Source organism: Mesitornis unicolor, unplaced genomic scaffold, assembly GCF_000695765.1.
Source record: "Mesitornis unicolor isolate BGI_N332 unplaced genomic scaffold, ASM69576v1 Scaffold49650, whole genome shotgun sequence".
Classification (NCBI taxonomy): Eukaryota; Metazoa; Chordata; class Aves; order Mesitornithiformes; family Mesitornithidae; genus Mesitornis; species Mesitornis unicolor.
In genome coordinates this window covers 1-11,301 of record NW_010159848.1, presented here as the reverse complement: position 1 = coordinate 11,301, position 11,301 = coordinate 1, and the positions used below count along the sequence as shown (strand labels likewise).

General features: G+C 39.0%; 1 protein-coding gene across 1 annotated transcript; it reads right to left on the bottom strand.

Annotated features, from left to right (window-relative positions):
* Window positions 1-4,041: 4,041 nt before the first annotated feature.
* Window positions 4,042-10,453, bottom strand: SQLE (squalene epoxidase; the record flags this gene model as incomplete). Its single annotated transcript, XM_010187994.1, has 7 exons — window positions 4,042-4,585; window positions 5,051-5,138; window positions 6,117-6,213; window positions 7,295-7,437; window positions 8,012-8,107; window positions 8,392-8,563; window positions 10,340-10,453. Coding segments are annotated over 7 exons (903 nt in total), but the record flags the coding sequence as incomplete, so codon positions are not given.
* Between the last annotated feature and the right edge of the window lie 848 nt (window positions 10,454-11,301).

Here is an 11,301-nt window from a genome sequence, read left to right as displayed (position 1 = left end):
TATATATAATTCTGTATACTTTCACTAGGCAATGTAAATTCTCAGGATCACATATGCACCAGCCCCTGTATATAATATGTTTTTGACTGCCACTGCTAACTGGGTGGAAGCTTGGAGAGGTCCAGTCCTGGTGTTTCCAGGACACTCACAGCTGGGTTCCACCATCAGGATCATTTTACCTATTTATGTTACTTTGCTTATATTAACAGTGGATTTCAGTTACTATTTAAAATACCCCATCAGCTTTTATTTTCAGTACCTTGAATAACTTTATCTCAGCAAACTCTGTCACGCTTCTACTCGCTGTGCACAGCACAGGAGCTTGCGCAGCTCTTTGGAGCTCCACAGGGAACAATTTAGGACCTGCTGACACTGTTTTCCATGTAGTAATGTCATGCTGAGCAAGCCAGAATTTCAGGATGCATAATTTATCAACTGCTCATACTTATTCTGGATTGAATGGATTTTGCTTTTGTCCAGAACACACAAGCTGCTTCCAGAAAGCGATATGTGCAAACACTGTGAGCCTACCATGAATTACTGCCCTACCGACACAAACCAACTTGTGTCCATCAACAGTGGCAAACACCAACGTGGAGGTTTTAGGAAATGCCTTTGAAGCAGCACAGACCACAGCTTCCACATGGGAAACCAGTGCAGGCAACATGCCCAATGCTCCTTTCCTATTTAGCCTTTCTCCAGAGCAGCAGCTGAGTCCTGTATCACAGCATGCTTCTGGCTGCAAGTGTGGGGCAAGGACCAGAACATGGAGTGGTAGAAGGCAGAGATCAGGCAAAAGACACAAGCACGATAAAGACAACACAGAAACTGGCATTATCAGGAAGGGAGCAATCTGGTTTAATAATCCCCTTTTTTCAAATTTTGAGAGATGTTTGGAAACCCTTCTAACAGCACTGATGTTGCATGGCCTTTAGACCAGCTTGATGACAACCAGACTCAAGTGTGGATCTTCAAAACCAAATCATTGATCAACTGAAACAGAGCTGCTGCAGTGCAGCATGTGTTCCTTGTTATTTGCTGCTGTTTTTTTTCCCTGAGCATACTGCAGACATCAATGTGATAGTCTTCCAAGTCTTCCAAGTACTATTCAGACATCACTAATGAACCATTTACATCTACAGAAAATGATGTGCTCCTCTTTTCTCTAGTTGCAGCACAGACTATTTAAGCCTCTATTCATACACTTCCCCAGAGAGACACTGCAGTTACACTTGAGATTTCTAACAACCCATTAGACCACCACTGGGTCAGAAGCACAACCAAGTCATAAATTACAAAATCCATCAGCCCATCCAGGACTAACTGAGTGCTTTCTTTTTGTTCCAAGTGATTAAATTGGAGGTGGGAGGAAAAATATCACCCCCACTCAGGTTTTACTTGCTTGCACTGGAGCTAGAGCAGGCATCGAGCAGGCGCGCAGACTAAGCAGGTATCACTCCTCACGTGAAATCCAACGCCACTGGCAGGCATTTTAAAGCAGTAATAAACCCCTTCTCATTGCCCCATACATTTTCCAGTAAATGGCTTGTTCAAAACAACGCCAACCCCCAAAAAACAGAAGACCAAGAGCCCTTAACCAATGTGACACAGATTTCTCAAACAAGCACCAAGAAAGCTGACACTTGCATGCACAAAGCAACTCCCCACCTATGAACCACCAGTCTCGCAGAGATGGCAGCGACCGTTTCCTCTTCCCTGCCCCTGTGAGCAATTTCTCATACTCCTGCACCATGTCACCAGCTACAACCTCATCACTGTGTACAGCTGCTTTTCCTGTTCTGCTGCTATTGCCCGACGCACAATGCGTATCTCATGTGCCCACAACACTTAACAAAGCTCACTGCTAAGGGTGCTGGACGGTATTAAATTTTGCAGGGTACAAATTGCATCCGTTTGATGCAACATATGAGTTTTCTGTGTGTGCGTTGTGTTCCTCCCAGACTCTGAATCACACCTGTGACCCATCTTTCCTGGCGTATCGCTTCCCTTTCTGCATATGGATGCAGGAAATGAAAACCAGGGTTCTTGCAGCCCAGCTGTTGCAGACTGGGACTGGCATCAGCTGCCGTGAGATTCCATTTTCAGCCATTTCACCTACAGACATTGCCCAGTCACCACCAGCTTCACTCCTCTTACTCTCATTTGGCTCAAGAACTGCTTCTTTCATGACTTCCCCCCGGTCTCCCAACATCCTTCTGTGTCCCTGAGAAAAACACCAGAGCCAAGGACTACAGAGCATGAAATCCTGCCCTGCCACTTCCCTTCAGCAGGGCAAAGCACTGCTGCCTGGCACCAAGCTGCTGGAGCAGGAGTCCAGCCAATGCCATCAAACACCACCACAGGCTGACTCGGCCGTGATTTATGTCAGAAGCCCAGACCCTGCGCTGCCCTGTGTCCAAATGATCCCAATTTGCCTGGTACTTCTGTCAGTCTTTCATCTTGTCCTGAGGACAAGGCACGTAACCATCCCATGAGTCACATTTTCAGGCTGCTCTTCCTTACACGTATCAGCAAGATTTCTCTCTCCCCACAGTAATTTCCAACAAGTGATCATTACCCCCATCATCAAGACACTTAACCAGGCACTAAGAAAAGAAAATTTAAAAGTGCTTAAACACATAGGTAAATTTAAGCACACTGGTATTTCCTGAGATTCCAGGACCTAACAAAACTCATTAACCAGAGATACACAACAAAAAAAAATCTAGGTATCATAACTTTTTATTTAAGTTAGCTGAGGATGTGTATTTGGCTCAGGATTGTTTATCCTTGACTTTAAAAGAGACTGACTGCAAATAATATAAAAAAATAGAAAATGTAAAATTAATCAGTATTTTCAAAACTGTCACATTTTGAAAACACTTGTATAAATTCTGCAAACTTTGAATACCCTTAAAGGGGCATCATTTAGTTACCATATATAATGAACTTTGAAAATATACTTCACCCTAAATTTCAAACACAGACATATTCATGATGCATGTAACTTCAAGAGGGTCTCAAAATGATATGGTTAGAAAAATAGACATACTTTTGCTTCTGGAAAAGAACAGGTCATTTGAAACATCTGTTGAATAAAATTCGAAAAAAACCTCGCCACAGATTTTTTCACAGTCCAACACAAAATGCATGTGTATGTACAGCTTATGCAATCTGTCGTTTTCAAGAGATGTAGTCAAAGTTTTGCCAGTACAGAAAAACGTCCCCTGTTACTGCTCTCTGAACTGTTGGCTGCACCCATGTGCGATTGTAAAGCCAAGCCAAGACAGGAGAGCCATACAGTGGTACACAAACCAGGCATAAGAAAGGCGAGGGGAAAAGAAAATACAAAAGGACAAAGGAAAGCATCAAGGTAACACAGAGAGGAACGGTGACCAGCCGTAACAGACAGGAACTCTTCGGTAGCATGCAGCAATTTCTACAGGAAAAAACCCCCATACTCCAAGTATTAAAAGGACACTTTTGTGGTACTTGTCATGAATTTTACGAAGTAGTATTAAAGATTACTTTACTGTCTCTTTGAAATAGCCTGGGCTGAATTTGTCCCAGCAGATGTGGTTTGTTGCTGTGCTTCGGTTCATGGCAGTGTTAAACTTCAATTGCACACACACCGAGCAAACCAAACCAAAACCCCTACATCTTGAAAAGGAAAAGAGATGGGAAGAAAGTTTCAAAAACGTGTGCAATGCAGTACCTGAGTGCAATGCAGCAGCCAACATAACTATGGTTTGATTATTACTTGTTTAAATTAATTCTGATGCAAAGAATGATTCCAGAAGAGCAACACGGCACTCACAACAGTCACTGAAATTAAAGATATGGTGACACTTGGAGATCTACAATTCTTCACAGTGTCCTTTTAAGTGTCCATAGCCTAGCATCTTAGCTGCAAATGAAAAAGAGGCAAATCCTAATGAAACAACCCAAATCAAGGATGTTCTTACAATAGTTCACAGTAATGAAGAAACAGTCTATGGAACTAGTGAACAGAAAAAAGCATGAAGGATAATAGCAGCGTATGGTTTACAGTTTTCACTTTTCAGTTTATTAGTATTAGTGGTGCACTCGGCAATGGATAAAGCAAGGAATGAAATTCTGACAAAACTGGCAATTATCTACCACATGTCAACACTTAAGTATGGTCTTTGTGAACAGCTAACTCCTTTTTGAATTTTAATTGCAAAGAAGAGAATATTTACATATAATATATATGTATATAACCACCAAACCAAAATTAAGTCAAATCCTTATCAAGGAAATCGCATTTTGAAGAGAAGAAAACATAATACAATATTAAATAGTACATGTCCAAAGGTGTTGAAGGCATCACGACTTTCATGTTTTCTTCCTCCAGTCATTTCCCCTTGGATTTCAATAGACCAAATACTTCATTTCAGAGTAAATAAGTGGAAATATTATAGAGCAACTCCGGTAAAGAACAGCTCCACTACTGAAAAATGCTCGAGGCTTGGTGATCCAGGACTCTGACTTAAAGCAAAAATAAACAGCGTATAATGCCACAGCAAAGAAGTGGCCGATCAGTACCATTGGTTTAGGAGATAACCTGTAACAAAATTAAATAGACAAAACATGTCAGTAAACAGAACCAGAAGCACTGCCAAATTTTCATTTTACAAATACACATCTCCACTTAAGATTGCACACGGTCTTCTGATTTCAGCAGCTCTGGTCCTGTCATCTCAACTCAAAAATACCTCTCTTGGTTGTCCTGGAGCTGCTACACCCCCTGTATTCCCTTCTACAGTACAGCCAACACACACTGCTGCTCTCTCTTCATTTCCAGTAGTCTGTGGCTGCCTTTATCTGCCCCCAGGGGATTATTCTCAACAGGATCTATCAGTTGTAGCTCTCATTCCAAAAAGGGAGAAATATAAAAGAATATAAAAATATAGCCCATGTGGCCCATTCTCCCTGTGCAGAGCTGACTGACTGGGAGCAAAGCAGAGCCCCAGTGGCTCACAGTGCTGGACCCAGTTCACATCCACTATTACCTGCACACTGAACTTACACAGACAGCAATCCAACAGGACCCAAGACACATTCTCCACCAAGTCTGAAGTAATGGAAACAGGCTTTCTTCAGCTGATGCAAGGAATCTACAAAATGAATTTAAATGACTCAGCAAATATATTCAACACGTACGGCAACTTTTTCAGCATATGCAAGTTTTTCTTTGGTTTTCTTTTTTAATGCTAACTCCAGACTTGCCTTCACATTGCTAAAACTCAGTTAACATAACACTAGAACTAAACTAGGCAGAGAACACAAGCTAACTCATTAAAATCCTTTGATTTATATATTTTTAATATATAACAATATCCATATATATTAGGATGCTCTGCCTCAGTGGGGGAGAAGAATCAACACTTGCTCCGCTTTGTGTGCTCTCTGGTGAAGGAACTACCAGATAAGCCAGAAGGTCACACTGTGCCTTGGTGCTGGAAAACACTCTGGACCAGTTGGACCCAGATAGAGAGAAAAATGGAACACTGATGAAAAGGAGACAGTATTTCTATGAAAATAAAAGAATTTTGCTAAACTAGAAGGATCGCTGAACAAGGAGGTTTCGCTTAGCAACAAATGACTGCCAGTTATACGTCATCAGTCGCTTTATTCTAGAAAAGCCCTATCCCATTCTTGATGGGGTGGGATTCTTACACACTTTCCCCAGGAGGGGTGTTTGACCATTCCCCCCTCAAGTGGGGACACCTCTCAAATGCTGAGGCTCCGAGGCTGAGAGAAAGGGAACCACCCACAGTCATTGGACAGCGCAAGTAACATCAATCCCTATTTAATAATTAAGCTACCTTTAAAATATTACTTTAGTTATTGTACTAGATCTAGTAAATGCAAATTAATAAGCAGTTGCTATATTGTGTAGTATGTATTCAGATTTTTGTCCTATAGCCTAATCACATTATTATAACTTATAATAAAATTTTGCTTTGTTTGTACCTACAGACTAATCTGCCACCCTTAAACCCATACAGGACACATATACATATATAATACACACACATCCCCTCCTCAGACAAGTTGTAATTGGTCAGAAATTATCTTTAAAATATATTTACCATCTGTGGCAGCAAAGAGTTCATAAAGTGCCTGGGCGAGAATATTCACTACAAAAGCATGAGATTTTTTTCTTGACCAGTAAAACGTTCTTTTTGCCTGAAGAACAAATAAAAAAAGCCCATTTCTGTCAGTAAATACAAAAGAGCATTCAAAAGTTTCCCATAGAGGTGGTAAGAGTCATACTCGTAAAAAAGTAGAGTGGATTTAGTGATACACTAGATCAGTCCCAAGCTAGGTCATCAGGGAACTTTGGAAACTTGTCAAACCAGTTATCTAGGCTCCTTTTACACTAAATATAGGAAAAAAGCCCACTGTAGTTTCAGGGTGTGCATCATCTCATCCTATGGTAGGTGGCTGGGGGAGGTCAGAAACTTGAAGGATAACACTCACCTAGTTTTCTCTCTGTTAATTGAGAATAAGTAGAAAATAACTGCAATCTGAGGAGACTATCTGAGATTTAAGTATTTGCATTTGGTCAGATAAGTCCTGTGGTCTCCTTGCACTCAGGGTACCTCTAAGTGCTTCTCAATTTTCAAATACACTTTTTGAATCATTCATTTATAGTCTATGATTATTCTAGCTGTATTTAGCCAAGACAATAACCCAAACCCAATTAAAAGCAGCAAACAAATAAATAAGAATTGTTATTATCTACTCATAAGAATTTTGGGTACAAATCTCACTGAAAAAACAAACTCAGCATTGACACTGATGGTGCTGATTCCTAGGAAAGAAGGATGTCTTCTAACTTACTACAGTGAGATTAATGCAGCAGTCAAGAGGCAGTGGAGCATTGAGATGTGTCTTGAAAAACTTGGTCCACATGCTCATTATCCTCCAAGTACCACTCACACAAGTGCAATGGTCCAAACCTACCCCATTTAAGATCAATCTACATCACAAATACACCACTAATAAGGGTTTATCAGGTGATACTAGCAAAGCACATCAGCCTCCTTAAGCAAAACAAGGCAGGTCAGTAAGCACAGTTTTGAATCTCCCTTTTGCAGCAAAGCTCCGCTCACTGGTGAATGCTCAATGCATTACTTATCTGTGCAAAGCTTTGAAAACAGCTGTGCTTCACTAATAACTTGCGTATCCCCAGGTTGCATAAAACTTTAAAGTGTGTCATTAAATTGCAGCAAAAGCTGTCTTAAGTCCAAAGATAAAACTTCACCTTAAGAACATCTGAATCTTCATAAAGATCTGGAATATCCTGGAGTAAATTTCTCCATATTTTAACATCATTTAGAATAACACTCATTCCTCCACCAGTTAGAGGGTGTCTTATATTATATGCATCTCCTAAAAGGAGAACACCTAGGAAGAAGAGAAAAATTAATGGAATATTGCACTACATAATCTCAGAACGCAAACTCTTTATATTTTTTTAAATAAAAACTTACTAAGAATTCATTCTCACCAGAAAATAAGATGAATAACAAGTAGAAAATAAAAAAAAGAAAAAAGAGGGGGGAAAAAGGATATCTTTATATTAACAGGCTTAAAAAGGCTTAAAGGTGATCAAGGTGAAAATGCTTTTTCCCTATAGGTATGCATGGGTGTGCATCAAAGAACACAAACACACACACACTTCTCAAGGTAATTTCATTCCTTTTTAATAAGGTTTTTCTTAAAAAGGCCACACTTGTATGAGCTTGAGCAACTGAGTGACTTAAATTTAAAAATCAAGCAGGATGCTGGTCTGAAGTCTGGTGTCAGTATAAAGATTCCACTTAAATTCTTAAATTGTACCCAAGGTACACATTTTCAAAGTATTTTTCACAGAAGAATTATGAGACAGTTGTATTGAGCAACAAACACAGATGTATGTCTTAAGTCCCAGAAGAAGTTTATAATTCCTTTTCCCCTTAGTTTATTTCATAATACACACCTTTTTTGTTAACAGCTGAAGGAGGCAAGAAGCTGGCTGGCATAGTCCTTAAACGATCATTCTGAACTGCTGTTACGAACGGTTCCTTTAAATGATCTGCAATAACCAAATATTTTAGTTACACTACTTAGAGTCTAAAATAATTTGCATGTAACCCATTTTAACCTTTTCTTAGGGATATAATCCTTCTGAATTGCTAACCACACAGATGTGAGCTCAACGAAGTGCTATTTGGCGTGGAATCGAAGAAGGGTGAATGGTTACTGAAACACTAATTGCACACATGGAAAAAGCCCACACAGTTCAACAGATTCAATGAAATGTGTCTCTTTTGGCGTGTTTCACTGTGACAACTATGGACAAAATCTTTCCAGACTTACCAGGTAGTTGTGGATGAATATTCTCAATCATGTATTCTTTTAAATTTTTTGGCATTTCTCCTCGAATATCAACAAGGACCCGAGTCTCAGTTGAAGAAATCTGATAGATTAGCACTGGACTAGTTTTAGCTAAAACAAGTTCAGCATAATTAGCTTTAAACTGTGGTGCATTCTTAAAAAGAAAAGAAGAGGGAGAAGGATTGAGACTGATTAATGAAAGGATATTAAAACTTCAGATATACAGAACCAATTTCTGAAATACTTTGAAATAAAATCTCTTATCACATTGTTTGCGTTATTTTTCTCTCTAAATGAACAAGACAAGAGTTTTCAAAAAGAAAATTCTGAACTCCAGTGCAGTTAGAATTCTTTTGGCAATACGATTTAGTATTTACTAGAATATACATTAAGTTGTACCTTTCATTTGAATACCTCATTGGTATTTAATACATGCCATTGAAAACCTGTAATCAGTCTAGCAGTTATCAGTAAAATCTCTTTGTTTTCTTTTCATAAGGAAAGTAGTGCAAAGGAAAGAAATACACTGGTCTGTATACAACTAAAACAATCCCAGAAATACAAATTCTAACAAAAGTGTTTTTTACATCTGCCTCATGGTTAGTCAAAAATTTTTTAAGAGTTGTCAATCTGATGTTTAACTGTATCAAATATGCCAAATCTGACATAACAAGTCAAGCTATCCTAGAGCTGGGATGCAGTATGCATCGATATTTTAAGAGTTAAAAACATAGACCAAAATTTCCAAGCACTCCTCAAAGGGATATAGAAAATGACAACATCTGGATTAAGTATTTAAAAGCACAGCTCTAAATGATTCCATTGGAAAACATTTAATATTAGAATTCAAGACAGTCCTTAGAACAAAATGTTAATAGTTGCTTTTAAAATGCAAAGAAGCGGTTGAGTCTTCCATACAAACATTCTCTATATAAACTTCTGTCCCTCTATTAACAATTATATTTGACGTCTTTCTTCCATAAATATCCTTGCATAGACTTCTGCACATTTCTCTTCCACTCTACAAAGCTCTGCTGTAAAAGCCCCTTCTGTATAAGTTCATATGAACAAGTTCTATTCCTATACAATTGGATGAAAACCAAAACAAAGCCCCACCAAACATTAAAGAGAGAAAAAGTACATATTGAGAAGACAGCACATGCAAGTTTCCCAAGGACTGATAAGCCCTGGAACCCAGCAATCCTGTGGAATCTAGAAGAGCCAATAAACTTGGGACACCAAGAGTCTGCTGAATCGGTACAAGGCCACCAGCCCACATTAGCATCAACAACAGCTTGTGCGACACCAGCGAGAGGGTGGTGGCTGCTGTGTGAGACAGAGAACACACCAGGATGCGTGCAGGATTACAGACACCCAAGGGACTCTCCAAACACCAACTAGGAGTCCCTGGAATATCACTACACAGGCAGGACTGCCCCAACCATGCAGCTGAGAAGTGGGAAGCAGCTGGAGAGTGAAGCATGGGAGTGACTAACTCAACACGTACGTGAATACTGACCTGCTATTAATAATTGCGGAGTGAGTCTGGTGATAATGGCTCAATGAATAAAAGGTGCTCTAAAAAATGTTGTTACCTGTTGTCCCCACCCCAGCACAGACACTCGATCTCCTTTTAAGGTATAAGCAATTCATAAGCCTGACACGCTAAATACAGTAGGTTTTGGTATCACCTCGCAGTGACCTTTCCAAGAATATTTAAATGCTGCAAGGCCTCTCTAAGCCACCAGACCCTGGGAAGTACTTTTCTTCTTATTTCTCACTGTAGACCATAAACAGCCATCATACCAAAGCAAACACACAAAGCTAATGAACTACAACACAAACAGTGAAATTCAGACCTACGTTAAGAAGCAGTAGCATATTGTCTTATATGGTATTATACATAAATATTATTATACATAGAAGTTACCTTCAAAATGCAACCAACAAAGTGAGACGAAACGGTAACCTTGTTGGAGACCAAGCTTTTTCTAAACTTGGAGAAAAGTCCATCAGCTACAACAGTAAGTGGTGCATGAAGTTCCTGCAGCATGGAAGACAGAAGAAAAAGGAAAAGAGATACGACATTTTCAGTTTCATTTCAGAACAGTAGGAAGCAACTCCCAAGCCCCCATTTTCAATTGCAGTTTAGATGTTCCACAAAACATTAAGCATAAGAAGATCACAGACCAAATTTATAACATACATATTAAGAAATTAAGTATTTTCTGCCTTTCTCATCTTGAGATTTCCTCTAAGAATTAGCCTAACAATATGCTCCAGCTTTTTCAGACATGCATTCAGGTAACATAGTTATGGTGACTGTGTAGAAACTTGAATAAAACAAAGACAAGAAAGTAGAGTAATAGCCCCTTCAGCCTATAATGCGTTTCAGAAGGGAAAAAAAAATAAAAAAGAAAACAAAGATATTTTAAATGAAAGAACCATGCATAAGCAACTAAACAGAAACAAACCAAATTCCAACAAACTGAAATGCAGAAAGTGTAACAAGATCTTCTTTAAAAGACCAAGCAGTGGACTCTGAGTAGTTCCTGGTATACTTAGGAGCTCTAAGTACATACAGTGTATATAGACAAAACACAAAATAAAATCTGAGTAAACTGGCTAGGTTCAGCCTGACTGCATGCATGAATTCCTAATGTTTAACACATATACTGTACTCTAACATAAGCAAATTATTCCAATCATTAAAATATATTTTTAAGCATTTTATTGTTATGGTAACATATAACAATATTGCACTAGAAAGCATTTAGAGGTAGATGTTTCCTTCTACCTACAGCTTTCTAATTGTCAGTATATTCAGTGATTTAACTCAAGATGACACTTTTATCTTAACTTAAGATGACACTAAGTTGGGAGGGAGTGTTG